General features: G+C 53.8%; 1 protein-coding gene across 1 annotated transcript in view; it reads right to left on the minus strand.

The window, feature by feature from the left end:
* Positions 1-642: 642 nt before the first annotated feature.
* The window catches only part of VSNL1 (visinin like 1), an 81050-nt gene continuing 57907 nt past the window's right edge, over positions 643-23785 (minus strand). The window contains exons 3-4 of the mRNA XM_020967471.2: positions 3199-3414; positions 643-1656 (exon numbers count right to left, since the gene is read on the minus strand). Coding sequence (XP_020823130.1) covers positions 1459-1656; positions 3199-3414 — 414 coding nt within the window. The 3' untranslated portion in view covers positions 643-1458. The remainder of the gene's footprint in view (positions 1657-3198; positions 3415-23785) is intronic.

Below are 23785 nucleotides of genomic sequence, written 5' to 3' on the forward strand. Positions count from 1 at the left end.
GTTCTCACTACTGACGTCAAACCTAAAATATCCTCCTCCCAACTTCCCCCACTGATCCTGCTTGTGCCCTGTCCCCACCACCGCTGCCGCCACCGCCTCTGCCACCATCACCACCACCACCACCACCTCACCACTGCCACCATCACCACCATCACCAACACCGCCACTGCCTCTGCCACCACCATCACCGCCGCTACTGCCACCATCACTGCCACCATCACCACCACCATCACTGCCACCACCACCACTGCCACCGCCACCATCACCACCTGGACCAGTAGGCTGATCCTGCTTCCCCAGGATAATCCTGCAAAACTTAGGAACAGCAGCTGTGTCCCCTCCAAGGCTCTTCCTCTTCAGGCTGATTCGAGTGACCCTGGCGTGGTTTGGTTTCTCTCTCCCTCCCCGTGTTGGTCCCGTGGTCCCCCGACCCGCTTCTGAGGTTTGACATCACTGATCACCTCACCTCCCATCTCTACACCTCACTGGCCACAGAACTGACCCTTTTTGGTGGATGAGGTTTGAAGGATTTGTTGAAGACCTTTGCTTATGTGAAGGTGATGGCCCTATGCTCAGTGGTCAGGTACGGCGACACTTAGTGACCCAACAGGGAAGGCCCGGAAATAAGAATTAAGGGAAAAGTCAAATATTATAAATTTATTTGGGACATATATTGCAACCTCTTTGGAAGCTTCTGAAAACCAAACAGAAATCCATACACTTCCAATAACCTTTTTTAAACTTCCAATAAATAATTAGACTTTTGTGTGATTGTGTATAGATAGATAGATAGACAAGATAGATGTCTTAATTAAGAGAGCATTTGAGCAGGGGGTTTGTTACATGTGATACTGCATTCCTCGTACATAGGTCTTTCGGATGGAAAAGATGCAGATGAGACCAGATCGAAGGCAGACCTGACTAAGAGGCATACATGCAGATGAGACATATCGACATTCACTGATAGCACAAGCTCTGAGAGGGGGCCAGGCTCCCCCCAGTGAGCAAGAGAGTGGAGGAAGCTGGGGATGGACCGACGGCTGTCTGTCTGTCTGTCCGGCAGCAGGGATGGCAACACAGCTTAGATCAAACAATTAGTTACAGAATCGGGGGGATTCATCACTGACACAGAGGGATGAGCATGATGGGCGGGGGAGAACATGAATGGGGGGCTGCCCTGCGGAGGAGGCAGGGAGGGCAGGGGCATGGAATGACATTGTACACATCACATGGTTGCTGTTTGGGTCCTCTTTTTTTTTTCTTTTTATAATATAGAGACTTTTAAAATTCTTTAGCAAGTAAAATTCTCATGCACACAAGTGTTTCAAACACAGAAAGCAAATCCATTGATACAGGTAACCCAAGCAATGTTGTGTGTGTGTGTGTGTGTGTGTGTGTGTGTGTGTGTGTGTGTGTGTGACTGCAGACTGAAATGGGCACGTCCTGGTCCGCCTGGCCTCATTTCTGAATGTCACACTGCAGCAGTAACACGATGGAAGGGTCGCTCTTGGCCGCTTCTTTGAACTCATCCAGCGTGATCTGGTCATCCTTGTTCTTGTCCATCTTGCTGAAGATCTTGTCCACTCGCTGCTCCGGCGTCAGCCCGTCCTCATTCATCTTCATCATGATGACGGTGCCCACCATCTTGTAGATCGCCTGCAGAGGGGAAAAGGTCAGAACCTAGCGTGGCTCCAGGGGCAGGGTCACTGTGAGAGGCAGCCAGAGGGCTCAGGGAAGGCGGGGCCGGCCTAGGAGCCAGGGGTCCTGGCCAAGTGACCCTGGACAAGCCTCGAGCTCTCAGTGCCTGAGGCAAGAATCGAGACTGTGAACTGCAGAGAAGGGAGTTCTCTCCTGGGCATGCCCACCCTGATTATTCTTACCTCTCTACCTGGAACTCCCTTCCTCCTTCTCATCCCCCCCCCCTTCTTTTTCTTCCTCCTTCTTCTCCTCAGCACCCTCTGAAATCCTCCTCCTCTTCCTCCAGGGCTCAGCCGGGGGCTGGCTCCACTGTGGAGCTCACCCAGATTTCCCCCACGGGTTGGGCTCTCACCTTCCCAAAGTACTCCGCCTGGATCTCTTGGCAGCCTACCTTGGGTCATCCTTATTCATGTACAGGTGAATCTCTCCTAGCAGAGTAGTAGTGATAGCAGTGGTGATGGTGATAGCTAGCCTTTTAGAGCAACGTTTACAAAGCACTTCACATCTCATTGGGTCCTTCCCACAACCCAAGGAAGCAGGTGCTATTAGTATCCCCATTTCACAGTTGAGGAAACTGAGGCAGACCTGCCCAGGATCACACAGCAGGTGTCTAAATTCAAGTCTCCCTGGCTCACAGTCCAATCTCCTCTCACACCAGGTGACTTCTTAAGCCTGGCGGCCCCGAAAGCAGCCACGGTGGGCTATCCTGTTATTTCATCTTTGTGCCCCTCCTCCAGTCTCCTGCACATGGCCCTGCATGCAGTAGTAACAACAATTCCCAACTCCACAGACTTTCAGGATTCTGTCCCAGCATCTCTGAGATGGCAGGAGTTCAAAGGTTACTGACAACTTCCCAGGTGAGGAAAGGGAGGCTCATGAGCTTAAGAAACTTGGCCCAGGTCCCACAGCTAGCAAGTGTCTGAGGTAGGATTCGAACCCAGCTCTCCCACCTCTAGGCCCACACCATCTGTCAGGTGACATCTAAGAAATGTACAGGGATTAAAGTGGACCCAGGGAAAGGGAGAGGCCTGGGGTCCGCATCAGAGGAGTTTATAGGGTCATTGAGTACAACCCTCCCCATTTTCTGTATGTTTTTTAAAGTTAAATATTTATTTTCTCCTAAGACCGGGGTACCCACCTTGCGCAGGCTGCCAGAGCAGGAGGCACGGGGGCTCTGACCTGCTCTGTGTCTGACTCGAGCTGGTTCCCACTTTCTTAGGCAGCATGGTGGCTCCCACCCTGTCAGTGCTGAACTTACCTTGATGGGCGTCACCCACGGCAGCTTGGCCCCGCTGATAACTGGGATTACAAGTATGAACCCCCACGATGTCGGGCAGACCTGGGTTCAAATCCTGCCTCAGACACCTACCAGCCACATGACCCTAAGTCACTCCACCTCAGTCTGCCCTAGTCTCCTCCTCTGTAAAACAGGACTGGACTCTAGGTCTATGACCGGTGACCCAAGGAGTAGAGGAAGAGTCTCCTCCACATCGGCCTCACCTCAATGATCTCTAGCATCTCCACCCTGGTGATCTTGCCGTCACCATCCAGGTCATACATGTTGAAAGCCCAGTTCAGCTTCTGCTCGAAGCTGCCTCTGGAGGTGATGGAGAGGGCACAGATGAACTCTCGGAAGTCGATGGTGCCGTCCCCATTCTTGTCGAAGGTTCGGAAGGCATGCTGGGCGAACTTGGAAGCATCTCCATAGGGGAAAAACTACAAGGGAGGATGGAAAGATAGAGTCAGGACAGAAGGGGTGGGGGAGGGGGAGGGAGGGCTCCCGGGGACTTCCACAGTTGAGTGAAAAGCAGGGCTGGCTGGAGGCAGAGGTGATGGCCGGTGCGGACGGTAAACGTCGGAGCCTGTGCTACCGGCTTTCTCCACCAGAGGGCTCTTGGCCTGAGTCTGTGGACCTCAATGGGAAACCTGTGCGTTTTTATTCCAAGACAACCGGTTTCCTTGGCAATCCCCTGCATTTTATCGCATGCATTTAAAAACATGAGAAACTTTTAAAAGACTGACTTTTCTCACCCTCTTCCCAGGATCCCTCCAAGAGACATCTGCCCCAAATCATCTCTTTGGCTTCTGCTCCTTCCCAGAACCACCTGCCAGGCTGGAATGGGCAGAATGGACGGCGGCCTCCACAGGGCGATGCCAGGGCCTCATGGAAGGCCCCGGGACGTCTGAGAAGGGTCCTTAGGCTTCGCTGGACTGCCAAAGGTGCCCGGGGCCCAGAGAAGGGAAGCCTCTGCCCTGCCCTGCCCTCATGGTTTAGTGGGAAGGGGGGCTGAATCACAGAGACTGCAAATCAGACCACGGGAACAGACTAGCGAGAGCACCGAGCACTCCGAGATCAGATTAAAGCCAACATTTCCAGGAAGAAGCGGGAAAATGGGCTGAGAGCATCCAGGGCAGGCCTTCTGGAGATGGAGGCTTTGTCGCCACGCCTGGAAGGCCAGGTCAGGGGCCAGCACTCCAACAACCCGGCCGCTGATTTCAGGTAAATGTTAGATCACGAAGGCAACTGACCACACCACTCGGTGCCCCAGGCCTGTTCAGAGGTTAACTGTCCATTGCCAAGAGTGAGGGTAATGTCTGCCTCCTGGGGCCTGGACTTCTCCTCCCCATCTGCCATTTACCTTCCCCGCCCCCTTTCCAGCTCTGCTTGTACGTTGTGTTCCCTTCTAGAATGTCAGCTCCCTGAGGGCAGGGACACCTTGTTCCTTGGGTCTGTATCCCCAGTACCTAGTACAGTGCCTGGCTGGCACAGAGTGAGGCTTAGGAAGTGCTCGCTCTGTCTGTCTACCCACCTGTCCGTCCATCCATCCATCCATCCCTCCCTCATCTTTCTCTCTTCTCTCTCTCTCTCCCTCTCCCTCTGTCTCTCTCTCACCAGCTTCCATGGAATCATTGCAGATCTCTATGCATGTGACTATTTATCTCCCATGTCACCATCCCCGGTCACCCATGCCAATGGGACATTTCAAGCTGCATGTCTCATGGGCAGCTCAAAGTCATCATGCCCCAAGCAGACCTCGTCACCCCCTCCCACTTCGTGACTTCCTGGTTACCGTCCAGGGCACTGCCATCTTTCTGGGCGCCCAGGGGTGCCGGCCACAGAGGCATTCTTGACTCCTCCCTCCCTCTCACCTCCCATATCCCGGCAGTTGCCAGCCCTGCCAACTCTCCCTCCTCAGCGTCTCTCCATTTGTCCCTTCCTCTCCTCTCGCCCAGCTGTCACCATCGTTAGGAACCACATCCCCTCCCCCGAGGACTACCTTGGCTGGTGTCTCTGCCCACATTTCTCCCCCTTGATCCGACCTCTACTCTGGCACCAAAGTCACCTTCCTAAAGTACAAATCCCTCAAGGTCCCTCTTCTGCTCTGGTTGCCAAAGATCTTGGGATTAAAATGCCCACTCCTCTAGTTAGCATTTAAAGCCCTTCGCAAGGGGCTTGAGACCTTTCCAGGAGGATGCATTCTCTGCCCACTCTTGCGCTGTGGCCAAGCTGGCCTGTAGACCCAGCCCCTCCTCCTCACTCCTCCAACCACTGACCCCGCTGCAGGGACTGGACCTGCCTGCCCCCTCCAGGGGAACGGATCGCCACTTCCTCCTTCAGAACTGGCCCAATTCCGTGCAGAACCGACAGCAACCTCCCTGCACAGAGCAAAAGAAACCTCTGCAGAATGATCCATGAACATTCCCATGTCCCCAGAGAGAACAGAGGCTCTGTAAGGGCAGGCAGCTTACTTTCGTCTTTGCATCACTGCTGACTGGCTGTGTAGACCTGCCAATTTCTAGCGGTTTGGATTCAAGCTGGGGCCCTGCTACTGAGAAGCCCTTTGGACAAGTCACTGGACTTTGCTGATCAAGATTCTTTGTCTGCAAAGGGAGGATGTGATCCCACAACCCACCTCTAATGGGTGTGGGGAAAAAATGTGTTAGAAAGGAGCGTCGTTACTATTACTGGAAGGCAGGTGTGGGAAAGAGCTGGTGGCTTGGGGTTGGGGACCTGGGTTCAAATTCAGCTCCATCACCTACCAACTTTGTGGCCCTGGGAAAGTTAATTAACCTCTCTGAATCTCAGTTTCTCATCTGTAAAATGGGGGTGATAGCTGTAGTATGTAGACTTTCCAGGGTCATGAGGCTTGAAGAAAAGCCTGCCAAGTGATCTGAAAACCTTAAAACACTAACAACAACAGTTGATCGCATTGTTCTCTGAATTGAGGCCCAGCCCAGTGGTCCTGGAGGGGTTCCCTCCTTGGTAACATGACCAGGCTTGTAGGAGGAATGGGGGCAGTACACTGCAGGTGCCCTGGAGGGCATCAGAGGACCAGGGTTTGAGGCTGCGAGCACCTTACATGTAGGAGTTGGGCATAGGTCTGGGACTGTTCCCTCCTTTGTTAAGTGAGGGGACCAGCCCAGAAGGTCTCTCTCAGTGCCTTCCAGCTCTACGCTGTGGGCTTGAGCCCCCAGGATGAGCAATCGGAGGGTGGCTCCATGACCCCTGTCTGAGGGCCAAGGGGAGACCTGGAGAGCCCGTGTCTGCCTTGGCCTCTCGGGGAATTAGTCATCAATGGACAGGAAGTGATTTGATCTTTCAATCCAAGCTGGTCAGGAGCAGAGCCGGGACTCTCCCATTACCCTGGACTGGCCACCGCAGACCCGCTGGCGGACAAGGCAGTTTCCCCGGCATCCCCTGGAGGACTCAGTGGGACATGGACAGGACACTAGGAGGCAGGCTTTTCCCAGCCAGAGGCTGACATTCACTGCTGGCCTCTAACTTTTTGGGTTTAACTGCCTCCCAGTTTGGGATCACTTGTAAGGCTGGTAAGTATGAGATCGGTGCTTCTATCCATGGACCCAAGATCCCTGTGGCACTCCACTGGGGACTTCTGGCCATCCTCACATTCAACCACCAATGACTACTCTTTGAATCTGGCCATCAATGATACTGTGACCCATCTGGTTTACATGACAGACAATATCACTGTATTGAAAGCAGTCCTCTGATCTACCAATTTCATAACCCTATCCAAAAAGGAATGACATCAGTCACAGCGACCTGCTCTTAGTGGAGTCAGGTAATTTCACTTTCTCTTCTAACTGCCCAGAGAATTCCCCATCCCCCCAGCCCTCCCCACAGAGAGGGAACGGGGGGAGCCTCTGGATGCCACATGGGTAGCTTCCCTTTAAGAACACGCAGATTCCCGACTTCTGTTGTCCCTTGAAAACAGAGATGGTGACTCAGCTCAGAGTGGGGAAGAGGAGAAGGCAGCCTTGTGCTCCGAGTAGCATCAATGGCATTAGACAAAGTCAGAAACACAAATCAGGCTAGTGAAATTCTCCCTGGAGGCCCAAAGCAGGTGGAAAGCTGAGCACGTTCTGGTGTCAGGAAGCGGTAAAAAGTCTAAGAAAAACCCCTGGACCATTGGGTGTCATGCCATTCCCCTTCCTGAGCCTAACTTTGGACTACAAGCAGGGCTGTGTGAGAGATGAAACACATTGATACCAAGCCATTCACTCAAGTGGGAAATGTTGCTTAGAAGGTCCCAGGTCCCATCCTGAATGGAGGCCCTGGATTCCTGTTCTAGCCCTGGAACCCAGACCTAGCTTCCTTGTCCAATTAAGAATGGCCAAGGAGTCCCACGAGGTTCTGGGCTGGTCTTTCCAAGGATCTCTCTCTCTCTTTGGCTTTGGAGTCAGAGGACCTGAATTCAAATTCTAACTCTGGTGCTAACCATCAGTGTGACCTTAGTCATGTCACTGGACCACTCTGGGCCTCAGTTTTCCCCTCTATAAAATTGGAGGGTTGGACGATGCGGTCCTAGAGATCACTGAACTCTGGTTAGTAGAGTCTTGTCACTTACAGGCAACCAATGATGACTAAACCATTGTAGATGGTGAGAAGAAAGGGGCTTTGGTTTGGATTCAGAGGGCCTGGGTTTGAATCCCATCTCTGCCAATTATTACCTAGGCAACCTTAGGCACACTGAGATAAAAAAAATTGCTTAGACATTTTAAGGTTTACAAAGCGCTGTACACATGCTATCTCATTATCTCCTCACAACAAGGGGGGGTGTCAGTGACTTGCCCAGGGATCACAGAGCTAATAAGAATCTGAGGTAGGATTCAAAGTCAGGTCTTCCTGACTCCATGTCCAGCACACTATCCACTGTGGCACCACCTGGTTCACTCTGTGCCTCAGCTTCCCCATCTGTAAAATGGATGGGAGGGATGTAGACCACATGGCTCCTCAGGCTCCTTACAGCTCTGAATCCACGTCCATGGCTGGTTGCCCAAAGCTCTTACGATTTGAGACTCTGGGGTAAGTGGCCAGAGCACCTCCTGGTGGCAGCAAAGAGCTCGGCTGGGTGGAGGGAGCCTGTGGGTGGCTGTGGGAAGCCCCTTCCCCTCCTCAGTGCCAACGAGGAGGGGCTGGGACTTTAGCATCCCTCCCAGCTTTGACAGGCCAAGCTCGCAGGGCACCTCTGGCCCTCAGAGGCAGCGCCCACCACCGGCCTCTGGGGCTGCATGTGAATGCAGAAACCTCTTGGGAGGGCCCTGGAAGGACCAGCCTCCTCCCCCTCTGCTCAGCTCCCCCAGGCTCCCCCCGCTTCATTGATGCCAGAGGAGAATTACGTTCCCTGCCTTCCCCATTAACTCCCAAGGCTGGGTTCCCACCCACTCACCACCAACATGGAATGTTCCTGGGAAATTGCCTCGATTTCTCCCGAGGGTCCAGGAGCCCGATGAGGCAGAGGCTCGGGGCCTTCTCCTGGGCGTGCCAGAAAGGAGGGAAGAGGGATGGCTCCCGGAAAAATCACCCAGGAATGACGGCTGTTAGTCAAGTGTAGTCACCTGCCAACTTCGTTAAGTAGGTGCCCATGTTATCCCCTTCTCTAGATAAGGAAACTGAGGCTCGTAGGGCAGGTGCCTCGGTCCCCCTTCTCCTCCAGCCCCGGTTTAGCTGCCTGGGTGCCCAGCCTGAGAGGCCGCCCTTGGACGTCTTGTGGCTTCCCAGGTCTTACTGAGGCCCGGAGAGCAGGGCAGCGATGCCCAGGCTCAGGGACTTTGAGTGACAGCCCTGGGCACATCCTGAGCTCCATCTGCAACAGCGGCCCCAAAAGCAGGAGGTTGAACTTCCTCGAAGAAAAGGAGGGAGTCTGGTGCCAGCCCAGAAACTCCTCCCGAGGCCCCAGGTTTACTGATAACCAGAGAGGTATAGACTGTACGTCCCTCAGGCTCACTCCTGGAGGAACCCTGCTGGTCCAGAGCACCCCCACCCGCCTCGTGTTCTGCTGTTCTCGAGAGGAAAGCAGCCAGAGAAGGCAAGCAATGTCCCTTAGGGCATACAGCTCAGCCTAGATCTCCCGACTCTTTCCACTCCATCACGCTGACTTAACTCTTGAAAAATGAATTGCCTGAAAGGGGGGAAAAAGATGGAGGCAGTGGATGTTGGGGTGGGGGTGGGGGTTGGACAGAGGGACAGTGGGAAAGCAGGCTGGATCCTGGGGCACTTTGAGGTGTGAGACTCTCCGCGTGTGAGTCAAGAGCTGGACGCCATCTGAGAGATGGACGGACAGAAGACATGGAGATGGCCCTGCCCTCCAGGAGCTTCCGTTCAGATGGAGGAGGACAGCACCCAGGGGCTGGGCCAGAGTGAGCTGAGCCGAGACCCGCCACATGGCCACTGGGCCGGGGGCTCAGCAGAGAGGACCGAGGGAGGCGACATCCCGTCCCACTGTCCTCTGCCACTCACTTGGAGCGTTGCGTTCATTTCTGGGTACCCTGATTTAGGAAGGATGTAAGATGGGGAGTGTCCCGAACAGGCCGCCAGGGCAGGGAAGGCATCCAGACTGCCCGGGGGGCCTGGGAGGAGTGACTGGGCATGGCCATCATGGTGGACCTCTCTGAGCACCTTAGGAGGTGTTCCCTGAGGGGGCGGAACCAGGAGGAATGGGGGTGTTTCTGCCAGCAGACTCGGGCTCAGCATTCGGAGACACCCCCCAGCAGTAAGAGCTCCTTCAAAATGGATTGTTCTCTTTTGGGGTGGTGAGTTCCCCATCACTGGAGGTTGTGGAGGCTGATGGCTGCTTCCTGGCCAGGGATGCTGCCTGGAGCTTACAGACCTCAGAGGCCGTTGGGGCTAAGCCCTGCATTTTATGCATGAGGTAACAGAAGCCTGGGAAAGGTAAGGGACCCCCTCCCCACGCCATCCCAGAAGGACTGAGCACCAGTGCGCTGTCATTCACTCATGCTTCAGCAGATGGCCTCAAAGGTCCTTTAAAATCGGGAAATTCTGAGCCGCGCGTTGCACTCTGGACATGGGATCAGCCAGGCCTGAGTTCGGATCTCCCCTCTCTAACCCCTGCTAGTTGTGTGACCACAAGCAGGTTATTTGAACCTTTCCAAGCCTCAGTTTCCTTATCTGTAAAATGGGCACAATTGGACCCCTGCCGCTGCAGGGTCATGGTGAGGCTCAAACAGAGCCCTTTGGGTCGGTGGGTGCTAAGGAGCTGCCCTCTCTGGCCACTACGCAGGGCTGGAAGGACAGCAGCTACCTATGCCTGGTGGGTGGAGCCTGAGCTACCTGTCCCAGGTGGGTGAGGCTGAGGTTTCTGCTTGTTTGTGTATTACACAGGGGTTCCCACAGCCCGAAGGCACCACCCCTCCTCTCCCAGGGGAAGCTCTCTGGCAGAGGTGCCTTCCCAGGCTGAAGACTAGAGATCCTGCCCCACCCCCATCCCCCATCCAAGGGCTTTCACTGGGGGAGGCGGCAGCCTGAGAGTGCTGGGGGGGCCACTCATTCACCTCCTCATGGGCCCTGGGCACATCCCGCCCCACTCTGGGCTTCAGGCTCCTCATCGTTAAAGGGAATTCTGCATAGAGAGCAGGAAAGGCTGGCAGTGTGGTCTGTTGGGGGGGGGCCCCTGAGAGCTCCCTCGGTGATCTTGCGATAGGGGCTCCTTGGAGACCGCAGCATGACAGCAGCTGCAGGCATCGTGAGCAGGATCGTCCACCATCTCACAGGCTGGGGCAGGACGCACGGCCTCAGTCCAGGTCCCATCACTGGCTAGCTGGGGGACACGGCCGGACTCATTCCTCCTCCATAATTTGAGGGGACTAGATTCAATGGTGGCCTCTACGGTTCCTACAGACTCTGTAATCCCCTGTTCTAAGGCCCCTCTCAGCTCTGACATCCCCTGTTCTAAAGCCCCTCTCAGCTCTGACATCCCCTGTTCTAAAGCCCCTGACACCCCCTGTTCGAAGGCCCCTCTCAGCTCTGTCATCCCCTGTTCTAAGGCCCCTCCCAGTTCTGACATCCCCTGTTCTAAGGCCCCTCTCAGCTCTGACACCCCCTGTTCTAAGGCCCCTCCCAGTTCTGACATCCCTGTTCTAAGGCCCCTGACATCCCCTGTTCTAAGGCCCTCTCGGCTCTGACATCCCCTGTTCTAAAGCCCCTGACATCCCCTGTTCTAAGGCCCCTCCCAGTTCTGACATCCCCTGTTCTAAGGCCCCTCTCAGCTCTGACACCCCCTGTTCTAAGGCCCCTCCCAGTTCTGACATCCCTGTTCTAAGGCCCCTGACATCCCCTGTTCTAAGGCCCCTCTCGGCTCTGACATCCCCTGTTCTAAAGCCCCTGATATCCCCTGTTCTAAGGCCCCTCTCAGCTGACACCCCCTGTTCTAAGGCCCCTCCCAGCCCTGACATCCCCTGTTCTAAAGCCCCTGACATCCCCTGTTCTAATGCCCCTCTCAGCTCTGACATCCCCCGTTCTAAAGCCCCTGACATCCCCTGTTCTAAGGCCCCTCCCAGCCCTGACATCCCGGGTTCTAAGGCTTCTCACAGTGTTGATAGAGTGCTAGCTGCCTTTTGTTAACCAAATGTTCCTTATGCTTTATACACAAATAGATGATTAGAGATTAATTGTCCACAGGAAAGATGCTACAAAATGAGCTTCGTGGAAGGAACATGGAAAGCATCCTGCAGACTGCTCTGTATGAGATGCTGTGGTTCGGGCCCCCGTGGCCCCGTTCCTCCCACTTCTGGATCCTCAGACTTTGGTGCTGAAAGGGCCCTTCGACGTGTCTAGAGAAGCTGCCTCTCAATAGAGGAGGAAAGCCCTGAGAACCCAGCTCCTGATTATAAATTCAGCTCTTTCCACTGCCCTACGCTGCCCGACCCCTGACTTTCACACAGAGGGGAGAACTGAGGCCAAGAAGGTAGCAGACCCAGGCGACTCTGGGGGGTCAGAACTGGCAGGGCCCTGAGAGAGGACCACACTCTCCTTTGGCTCCTCACCTCTCGGGTGGCAGAGCTCACCCTTCAACAGGACTGTAGAAACAGAACTAGATTGGGAGGGGGAAAGTCCCTGACCCTCCCCAGCCTCAGTTTCCTCACCTGTAAAAGAAGGCGGCTGAACTTCCGGGCTGGATCTTACCATCCCACTCACCACAATTCCTTTGACTCAGATGAACAGAAACTTCCCTTCCGACATGCGGGGGGGGGGGATTCCCGAGCCCTCCTACTCCAGGGAACAGTCCCATCCTCCCTCGGTCCCGAAAATCCCTGCACATTTCTTAAATGTTGGATACTGAGCTGCTCTGTTTATCAGAAAGGCCAGTCAGCAAACCTTTGTAAGTCACCTGGCAACCTTTGCAAACTGGGTCCACCTGCAAGGGAGATGCATCGGCACCGTCCCCGGGGCCCATTCCATCCCTGGCCCATGGTGCAGCCGCTGGCCTGAGCTCCTGCCCCTGCCTGCCCTGCCCCTGGCCCATCCTGGCTGGGCGGCCAATCTGCTTTGGTGGACAGAGTGCCTTTACCTGGAGCTCCCAAGAGCAATGGAGGCACGGACTGGGCCAGAAGCAGACAGGGGCTTTAGAGAAAACTCAGAGAATGTGGGCGTTGGAGGAGACCTTACTGGGAGTGAGGAGGGTGTCTGCCCATCAGCGCCATCTCTCAGTTCACTGGCCAGGGGCTGCCTCAGGAAAGGCCTCAGACCTCTCAGGTTCCCAAACCGTAGAGTGTTGGGCCTTATGGGAATGGGGGTGGGGGGGGAGAACTATAATAATAATAATACTGATAATTACAGCCAGCATTGGTGTCGGGCTTTGAGAGATGAAAAGCATTTTACAAGTTGCATCTCATCTTCACGACAACCCTGGGAGGTTGGTGCTATTAATACCCTCATTTCAGAGATGAGAAAACTAAGGCAAACAGGGGTGAAGTGACTTGTCTAGGGTCACCTAGTTAGGGGTGTCAGGAGGGGGATGGGACTTGCTGTCTTCCAGGCTCCAAGTCTGGCCCCATCTGCAGTCCACCATGCTTTTTGAATGGAATCCTGTGGACTTGGTGACCTCAGAGCTGTGAGGAGTCCTTAACCCAAGCCGGGCGGCCTTTTCATTCTCGGGCCCCTCAGGGGGCTGGGGGCTTCCCTCTGGATCTCTGCATCCGGGGGCTCCACCCTGGTGACCCATCTCCTGCTAGGTTCTCCACCGGCAGTCCACACCCAAGGGATGAAGGATGGCTATCACCCAGACCATGGGATGATGGGTGATCCTGGTCCCAGAGCCCAAAAGCAGGCTTCAGGTCATCTGAAGTCCAGCCCCCATTTGACAGATGGGCAAACCGAGGCCCATTAGGTGGGTGTGCCAGAGTGTGGCTCCAACAGCATACGGTCTGGGGTCGAGGCTGCACACAAGGAGGGCGGGCTAGTCTGCCTGGAGACAACAGGCAGGACATCGCCTTAAAACAAAGGCTCGTTGCTGGGACGCCAGCATCCTTCCAAGAAGGTGAGCTACACAGCACTGCCGTCTCTGAAGAATCCCCACAGGGGGTCACCCACAAGGAGAGGCCCCTGTCACCATCACACATGATAAATAACACTTGCTAAGTCCACACGAAAAGGGGTCAGCAGGACTTGGACTGTTGGCCGTCCAGCCATGGGATGGGGCGATCTCAGGAGCTAATGAGCTCCCCATCACAGGAGGAATACAAGTAGAAGCCAGGAAGGGAGTTGGAAGAGATGGCCTCAGAATCCCTTTCAGCCCTGAGTCCATATGCGCGTGTAACAGTCCACAGTTTATATAGAAGCCTTTCTCATTTTCTTTTTATATTGAAAACTATGAAATCTCATTTTCTTTCTATATGGATGTTACTCAGTTACTAAGGAGAAATAAAACGAAATCATGTTTCACTTTCCAGAAAAGCTGATCTGGGTTCAGATCTCGGTTCTCACTCACTGGTCCCCCTCTGGGCCTGTTTGCTCACCTATAGGATGGTGGGGGTGGGGAGGGAGGCACCCCAGATGATGTCTCAGGAAGGTCCCTTGCAGGGCAGTGCCCGGAAGAAGCGACGCTCCCTGGATTCAATTGGATCCAGCACTTCCTGGCTACATAACCATGGGGATGTATGTCCCCTAACTCTATGACCCTCAGCTCCTCTTCTGTAATATGGGCATGGTGGGAAAGCCCTCCCTCACCAGGCTGTTGTGAACAGAGTATGATGGAAACACAGGTCAGAAAGCCTAGATGTCACCACACCAACCCTCTCATGATACAGATGAGGAAACTGAGGCAAAGAATGCACCTCCCCGTGGTCACAGAGGCAGGAAGAGTCAGGGCCGCTGCCAAGTTCAGCCCTCCCACTTTGCCTCCCTCACCTTGAAGGATGAATGTTCGAATCCTTGCTCTCCGGCTGACTTCCTTTGTGACCTCAGCTGAGTCTCAAACTACTCTCTGGAGGACCTCGCTTTCCTGTGCTAGTCTATAATCTGAGTCTTGGGGGTAAGGGCTGGGGGGGGACAAGGGGCCCAGCCTAGGCACCTCTGGGTGACAGCTGAGGAGGAGCTGAGCTTTCTAAAAAAGGCTTCACATCCCCGCCTGGGGAGCTAAACCTCGAGGGCTTGGGGGGCTGGGAGCCAAACCAGGCTCTTTCCATGGAACAAGTAATGTCATCGGGCAGCCTCCCTGGAGGAGGAGGCGCAAAGAGAGGCCAGATGCAAAAGCTCGGACCAAGAGCCCCTGGGCACGTCCCTTTGCACCAGCAGCTCCAGGACCTCCCAAAGGAGGAGAAGCAGAGAAGATCATGGCCAAAATCACCCAGAGGTCAGTGGCCAGGCCAGGCTGAAATGTGGGCCTTCACACCCTTCCTGCTGGGCCAGGGGTTCCGAGCACCAGCTGAAAGAAGAGGCAGGTGAGTCCCTAGATGGGGGACGGCGAGTTCAAGTCCCATGCTGGGGTTTTGTCTCCTATTCAAGTAGTCTTGGAGAGAGCTTTCCTTGAAAGCAGGGACTCTTTTTGTACCTGAATCCCAGTACAGTGTCTGGCATGCAGTAAGTGCTTAATAAATGATTTTCCTTCCTTCTCTCTCTCTCTCTCTCTCTCTCTCTCTCTCTCTCTCTCTCTCTCTCTCGCGCGCGTGCGCGCACGCAGTCAGTATACTCCAGAGTGCACAGAATGCACTGGAGAGGCCTCAGGAGGGTTCCCAGGAGCTGATCCCATACCTGAGCCTCAACTCTGAGGGTAAATAACCAGAATCCACCCCTGTGCTGTTTACACGGCACTTTTACCAGCTTGAGTCCTCGGGATCTTTGAAGGCCTGAGGGAGGAGCAAGATGTGGGTCCTATTTTTCAAAGGACATAATCATCAGTAAACATTTATTAAGCTCTTGCTGTGTGCCAGGCGCTGTGCTAAGCACAGGGAAGACCACACACAGAAAGGGGCCGAAAAGTGCAGGCGAGGGGGAGGGAGAAGTCCAGAGTCTGCACGGCCGAACCGCTGAAGGGACGGTTGAGGGGATGAGGTCCCTGGGGCAGGACAGGAAGTCCTCAGAGGGCAGCCGGGCAGGGAATGCCAGCTTCCCTCCCCTTAGCACTTTGCCCATGAGAGCGCTGGGGGTTGCTTGACAGGGGAGGCCATTTAGGGCCATTTGACAGAGAAGGAAACTGAGGCCTGGGTGTCACAGCAAGTATAAGAGGCAGAGCAGCCAGCTGTAGCACACAGCACCATCCAGGTGTGCTCCCACTGCTGGGAGGGGGGAGAAGGTCAGTCCTTGTGGAGGAATATTCCCTGGGAGTCAGGGTGAGGATGGAAGGGGTACATTATGAGATGGGGATCACCTGCCTGCAGCAGGAAACCTCCAGGACTCCTCAATCCGGCCTTCCCTCTGAGACGACCCCCAGTGTATGCCATCTGTCTTGTTTGGTCGTTATTGTTTGAGGGAGGGAGCAAAGAAACAAAGAAAGCACTGGAAAGGTCGGAAGGGGCCAGGGAATGAGGAAGGGGCTCTGAATGCCCAAGGGAGAGCTGGTATTTGTTCCCACAGGTAATAGAGGCGCTATAGTTTACAGAGCGAGGAGATGATATAGTCAGGCCTGAAAGCTGGGATGCTCACTTTGGCAGCTCGGAGACCCCAGACCCCGTGAGAGGCTGCTCTCCAATAGAGGAGAGGTGAGGGTGGCGTCCATTGGGGCGGTGGCTATGTGAGTCGAGGGAAGGGGGTGCATGGGAGAGGCGGAGGTAGACAGAGCAGGCTTTGGCCGCTGAACAGCCATGAGGAGGAGGGGGGGATGACGCGGAGGTTGCCTCTGGGTCACTGGGAAGGTGGTGGTACCCTGGACAGGAACAGGAAGGCTCAGATCGTTCTCTGTTTTGGGCTTGTTGATTTTTACATAGGCATTGCCAATTGTAATCTCCAGTGTGGGTGAAAGAAGGGAAATGCATTCGAAGAAAGCCAGGTCTTATAGTGAGAAGGTGACGGTCAAGTCCTGGCATCCCAAACTGTCCATCAGCTCCGTTAAGCTCCTCCCCCTGAGCACCTGGGTTTTCTCATCTGTAAAAAGGGGATGGACGCTCTCTCTCTCTCCTAACAGCGCAGAGGCATTGGTAAGAACGCCCTTGGCACACCTGTAGCTCCCGAGAGACAAGGGCTATTTTGGATGACTGTTGTCACCGGCGTCCCTGAGTCCCTGTGCCACGCTCGCAGGCTCACCCCGGGGCACATTTCCATTTGCACATCTCTAGGCCGCTTAGGAGAGGCCCGGAGTGTGTTCTAGCCTGGCCTCGGGGAGCGCCTGGCACCCTGGCCATCCTCCATGCAAGCCAACATCTATTATAAGATCACCAGATAGTGGAAAGTGTGGGAGTGAGAGTCTTTCCTGGGGAAAGTTTTACTCCCCTTCACCCGCCCACCTCCCCCAGGGGCCGCAGAGCTGCGTCTGAGCCAGGGCACCTTCCCTTAGGAACAAAAGCTGGCCAGGATTCAGTGGGGAGGCCTAGCCTGCCTTTGGCTTCGGAGCTCCAGCCCTGCTAGGAACTGCCTAGGGTGCCCTGATCAATGGGATGGGAGTGATGGGCCAGGACTCCCGGTCCTGCTTGGCCACTAAAGACCGGCTGGTAGGATCTGAGAACAGAGGCTATGACCCCTTCTCTGGCCCTCGGGTTACCCTTCCACAAAACAGGAGGGTTCTGCAGTCAGCACTGTTGGTGACAGGGTGATGGGGAGACACAGACAGGCTGTGTGTGGCCCAGAACCACGAGGTGACCTGTGTGCAAGGAGCGCCATAAGGGACAGAAGTAGAGAAATCCATGTCTGGGAAGAAAGCAGGCCCCGTACCCTGCAAAATGCCTGGCAAAGAGAACTGCTGACTGGAGGCAGACAGACAGCTCAGTGGATAGAGCCCTAGAACTGGAGTCAGGGAGGCCCGGGTTCAAACCTAACCTCGGGCGACCTAATTGTGTGACCCTGGGCAAATCACTCAACCTTAATGAGCTACATAAATGCTTGTTCTTCTTGTTGTTATTAGCTAAGTCCTGCTGATCGACCTGCCACTTTCTCCCTCTGTGATTCTGGACAGGCCTTTTAATCCCTCTGGGCCTCAGCTGCCTCAAATGTAAAATGAGCGGCTTCGCCTGGCTGGCCTTCCAGGCCCCTTCCAGTTCTGCAAAAAAGGCTCAGCGGCTGCTGGGGCTGTGACCGCTGCTCTGGCCCGCCCCAGGAGGCCCATCCCTGGCTTCAGAGAGCGGAGCCCCCAGGACAGACCCTGCCCCCCACTGACCTCCAAGTGCTGCTGAGATGGGTGATCGTTGCTGCTGTTCATGAGCTTTGGGTGTGTTTGGGCCGACAGCTGCCCTTCCCCAGATGGTGGCCCCAGAGGCCTGGTGCTGGGAGGCCTGGGGGTCCAGGGCCCAGGGTGGAGGAAAGGGAGGGTCAGTGTTGGGAGGCCTGGGGCAGTGTGGGGGGGGGGGTCAGTGCTGGCAGGCTAGGGGGGAGGGATCAGTGCTGGGAGGCCTGGGGGTCCAGGGCCCGGGGTGGGGAGGAGAGCTGAAAAGCTCAGGGACCAGCAGCAGGGTGGTGCTTTTCCATTGTTTTTTTTAAACTAGCAAATATTGAGCACCTACTATGTGCCCGGCATCATGTTAAGAACTGGGACACAAAGAAAGGCAAAAGACAGTTGCTGCCCTGGAGGAGCTCACATCTTACCGGGAGAAACCACGTGTAAATTATCATTTACAATAAGCCCAATAGTTAGAGACGATCCCAAGTGAAGGCACTAAGGTTAAGGGAGATCAGGAAAGGCTTCCTGGAGCTAAGCCTGACGTCTCAGGAGGGCCCGGGGGGTCCAGAGGTGGAGCTGAGGAGGGATGGTGTTCCAGGCATGGGGCACAGCCTTGGCAAAGCCCCTGAGACAGGAGAGGGTCAAAGAACAGTGTCCCATCAGGTATGTGTCGGGGTGGGAGGCGTAAGCAGATGTTTTAAAAGCCAGAAGACTACGTATTTTATGCATTTTATATTTCATCCAGGGGCAACAGGGAGCCAGTGAAGTTGACCGAATGGGGTGAGGGGTGACGTGGTCAGATGTGTTCTAGTAAGTGGACAGGGGCCTGGAGGAAGCAGAGCCTGGAGCCAGGGAGCCTGACTCGGCAGGAAGTGCTGAGGGCCTGGTCCAGAGGGGATGAAAGCATCAGGGGGTCACAGAGGAGAGATCCTTATGAAGGCAGATTGGACGAGGCTTGGCCACTGATTAGACATGGGGCTAAGGGACAAAGGGAGGGATGAGCTCACCATGACTCCTAGGGAAGGAGCCTGGGAAGGGGATGGGAACAAAGGGCCAGGAGTGGGGCAGGGGCTTGAATAACAACAGTCAGTGTGTGGACTTGGGCTAGGCACAGCCTTTGCCTCAGTTTCCTCATTTGTAAAATGGGGAGGTTGGACTTGGTTACCTCCCACGTCCATTGGAGATCTAAATCTACAGTAAATGCCATGAGATGATCTGTCAAAGGTGTCTAGCTTGGAAAATAGAGGCTTTGGCAGGAAGACACAGGCTATGACGGTGTCCTCAAGCACCCTGGGGTCTGTCCAGTGGCTGAGGGCTCAGAAGAAGCCAGAGCATCGGGAGAAGGGGGCTGGCAATGACCACTGTCTACCATGGATTTCTGGACTACGTGGCCCAACCCCGGAATTCTAGCTCTGAGAACTGGGGAGCTGAGAGGACAGAGTGCCAGCTTCGGAGGCAAGCTAAAGCATCCTCGAGTCTCAGAGCCAGGAAGAGCAGGGGGCCTGGGAGGAAGCCCCCGGTCGGGCTCTCAGACTTACCCACCTCACGACCTTGGCGACTCACTTATGCTCAATCGACCTCAATTTGTTTATCTTGAAAATGGGAATAACAATTGGCACACAGCCAGGGTGTAGCAGGCAGGAGCAACAGTGCCTTTTTTCTGGATGGGGCCTCTCTCACTTGGACTCCCCTCTGCCCCACCCAGTTAGTGACCCACTGTGCCTCTTAAGTCAGCTTGTGTCCACCCAGCAGAGTGCAGGGACCCTCTCAGGAGTGCCTCCGAACCCCCGGTGCCAAGCACCAGCCTGGCACAGAGCTGCTCAATCAGTGTTTGTGGAAGGGAAGTTTATGTGGTGGTCTCGTGCTGCTGTGGCCAAATGATCCACCCTGACCGGTCGAGGCCTCTCTGTCATCTAAAGACCAGCTTACCCATCTGGTGCCCAGCTCACACTTGGCATCTCCCCACCTCGGAGGGATCTCAAAGCACTTGAAAGGTGCTTATCAACTGACTGTTGCTTGGGTTGTGTCTTGAAGGAAGCCAGCCCTACTCCAGTGACAGGGCCTTCCATCAATCAGCTCAGTCAACCAACATTTCGGCCATGTCCCGGGCACTGCCCACAAAGCATGACACCATCTCCCTCTCAAGAGTTACATCCAAAAGGCCACACAACACGGCCCTATCTAAATATAGCACATGAGGAGTATGTGGCCTGGGGTCCAGAGAGCCAGGCAGAGCCGAGTTGGAATCCTGCCCCTGGGCACCTCTGTGACCACCAGTCACAGAGAAGATGCCAGCCCACCTCGGCACACCAAGGGCTTCCTGGGCCAGCACCATCCCAAGTCCCGTCCTACTCTGTCCCTAAATCCAGAGTAGTTTGGGAGGTGGGCAGCAGCAATAAGGTGGCGGGGGGGGCAGGAAAAGTTTCATGTTTGTCTTTCTTTGCATCTCCAGGGCCTGGCACACAGTAAGCACTTAATAAACGGTCCTTGCCTGACTACTGTTTGAGCTGTGGCAGAAGTAAAGGTGTGCATTCCAGGCATGGCTTACGGCCAATGAAGAGCCCCAGAGATGGGAACTGGAGTATCTTATGCAAGGAAGAGGGAAAAAGCCAGCTTGGCCGAGCCACAGGATGAGGGAAAGGGAGCAGCCAGGCTGGAAAGGTAAGTTGAGGCCAGATTGTGAAGGGCTTCCACAGAGGACCTGGCCCAAGGTCACCTGGCAAGGCAGATCTAAATTATGCTAAGGAAGAGTTTGCATCCTGTGCATTCTCACTGAGAGGTCACTGGCAGTCCCTGCCTGGCACGCTTCATTTCTCAGTTAATGAGAATGCTGGATTCTCGTCCCGAGTAGCCGAGTAGCCGAGCAGCCTCCGGAGTGCCTTCCAAAATGCCACCCCCCTCCGCCTCAGGCTGCAGGGCCAGCCCAGCTCTGCCTCCTCCGCCAGGGCATCCCTTTGCACGTCCCATCTGCTGCTGGGCGTTTCTTACGTAACAACCCCCCCTGGCGGCTGGCGCTCTGCTCTGGAGAGTCACCCTGGCAACCTGACTGTGGCACCTCAGAAGATGCCCCGTGTTCTCAGCCTGATTCTATAAGACACTGGACTGGTGAGTCACAGCTCATCAGAGGGCCCAATGGAGGTCACCTCCAAACAGGGGCTGGGTCCCTAACATGGCATCTCTCAGGAAGGAAGGAAAAGGCCCAGCATCCCTGGACCCTGCTGTCAACACACCAACGCCTCGCAGGAGGCTCCCGGTCCAGGAACATGCCGTGCCTTAGGGCAGGACATCAGGGGAGGGCCACAGAATCTCTGTGTTCAGAACGTTTTCTGTGAAAGGCTTTTCAATTTCTTTCCCTTCAAATAAAGACATTTTACCAATTTTTACCATCATAAAGCTTTTTACACCCATTGCTTTCATTCTGGTCCACTGAGTTCTCCCTTTCTTTTGTTCATTTCTTCAATTAATTAATTTCAAATAATTCAAATTCTTCAAATAATTAATTTCTTCATGAAGGACCTACCATGTGCCAGGCAAGGGGCTAAGCACGGACAAATATAAAACTGCTCTTGACTGCAGGGCGTTTACAGTCTGCTGTTGGAGACGGTATCCCCCACAAAATTATATATGAAATAAGTGTACAGGAGATGGACCCGGGAAAGCAGCCCGTAGGGGGCCCTGGAGAGCCCCGGAGGGGCGGCCTCAACAGTTCCCAAGGACCAGAGGCTCAGACAGGAAGGGATGTCTGCCAAGGGAGGGCCAGTATCAGTGCCCGCCATCACAGAGCTGTGAATTATTCATGTCAAGTGTGAGGGGACGTTGACCTCTTGTGTGGCCCAGTCCAGCCTCAGCACTGACATCACTGTCTTCACCGGCCATTCCCCCGTTGGACTAGAAGGAGCAGGGATAAAAATAAACTTCGAAGGTACACTCACTTGGCTATTTTCAGAAGCATTCCCCAGCCTGTCCTGCTCTCCGCTCTATTTCTCAGGGAAAAAAAAAAAAAAATATATATATATATATATATATATATATATATATATATATAGAGAGAGAGAGAGAGAGAGAGAGAGAGAGAAAGAGAGAGAGAGAGAGAGAGAGAGAGTGTGTGTGTGTGTGTGTGTGTGTGTGTGTGTGTGTTCTCCCCTGTTCCCATCTGCCTTCCACCAGCCTCTTTAAGGATGTAGATGAGAAGCTGCCCCGAGCCCCAGCCTCCCGCCAGGTGTCTGTGCGTTTCCCTTCATGGTTCTTGGCAAACATCGGACCTCTTTTCATCTCAGGAAAACACGTAAGGATGTTTACCACCCATTGTCCGTTCTTACGGAACAGTAATGAGCCACCCTCCCACTGGGGAAGACGAGATTTCACTTAATTAAAGACATTGCTACTTTAAATTGTACTTGGGGAGGAAGGAAAGAAGCAAGCATTTATTAAACACCGACTGTATGCCAGGCTAAGCACTTTACAAATATCACCTCATTCGATCCTCACAACAACCCTGGTTGGGGGTGGAGTAGGTACTATCATTACCTCCATTTTACAGATGAGGAAACTGAGGCAGTCAGAGGTGAAGTGACTGGTCCAGGATCACACAGCTAGCAGGTGCTGAGGTAGGATTTGACCTCGAGTCTTTCTGACTTCAGGCTCAGAGCTCTATCCGCCATACCAACAGCTGCCTCAGAAGAAAAGGTTGTTTTGCCACTGTGCAGAGAGCACTGGATTTGAAGTCAGAGAAACCTGGGTTCGAATCTTCGCTCTGCTACTTACTGTGTGACCTCGGGCCAGTTCCTTGCCCTCTCTGAGCTCCAGATGAGGTGGTTGGCCTCCCCAGCCTCCAGATCTGAATGTAATGTATCTCACACCCTGGAGAACCCTTCTTTCCCAACAGTCATTACAACGTGTTAACAAGGGAAGTCAACAGAAATGCCAAGACGAGGATTCTTTACAACGTTCCAGATGCCTCAGACTGCCCAGAAAACAGCCCATCTCCCTCCCAGAAACTCGGCTTCCCCCCTCCATTCACTCCCGGCACTGACTTTTAAGCGGCTGTATGTATTTTCACTTTCACGAGAATAGTTAAATTCCGACTCTCAGGCAATCAGCTGGCTTAGACCCTTTTCCTTGCCCTCTTATTAGTCATGACAGCAAAGTCTTTTTCAGAATGCGCTGAACTTCCCAGCTCCCACAGACTCCCCAGGGAACTCTCTTTCTAAGAGTTTCTTAATAACAGAACAGGCAGATCGCTTCTGACAAGGAAGAAGCCTTTCCCAACCTTCTTGTCTTCTCTCCACATGCCTCCCCAAGCCCTTAAACTACAGACAGAACACAGACTGACTCCACAGAGAAAAACCCCTCAGAGCAAGACCCAGCCCCCAAAACTCTAATCACAAACTGCTTTTCTCAGCCCTGCATTTGGTGTTTAATATGAAGTAACAGTAACTATTTTCTCTGTGAAGGAGGGTTAGAAGCCAGGTTCACACACAGCAGATTTTTAAAAAGAAAAATTATTTCACAAATGTACTTGGAAAACTGGGTACTGATTTGTCGGGGAGATTCTAAAAAAGAAAAAATAATTATTTCACAAATGTACTTAGAAAATTGGTTACTAATTTGCTGGGGAGATTTTGAAAAAAATAATTAACAAATATACTTGGAAAATTGGGTACTAATTTGTTGGGAAGATTAAAAAAAGGGAATGATTATTTCACAAATATACTTGGAAAACTGGGTACTACTTTTGGGGGGAATGGATTTATATGCACACCCCACACCCTCTATGTCAGTAAATTCCATCTGGAAGATAGAGCCAAACATTTCAAGATGAAGTACTTAGAAGCTTGAAAGGACTGGAATAATGCGCTCACGTAAACTGAGGAGGGAGGGTAGCTTTTTTTACTCTCCAATACATTGAAGTGATTACTGGGGACAAGAGAACTACACATGACTTCATAAAACTCATACACAATTTCTATGCAATAAAGAATCTAAGTAAAAGAAAAATTACAGGAAAAGGAAAATATTTATGG

Source organism: Phascolarctos cinereus, unplaced genomic scaffold, assembly GCF_003287225.1.
Source record: "Phascolarctos cinereus isolate Bilbo 61053 unplaced genomic scaffold, phaCin_HiC Scaffold_2;HRSCAF=192, whole genome shotgun sequence".
Taxonomy (NCBI): Eukaryota; Metazoa; Chordata; class Mammalia; order Diprotodontia; family Phascolarctidae; genus Phascolarctos; species Phascolarctos cinereus.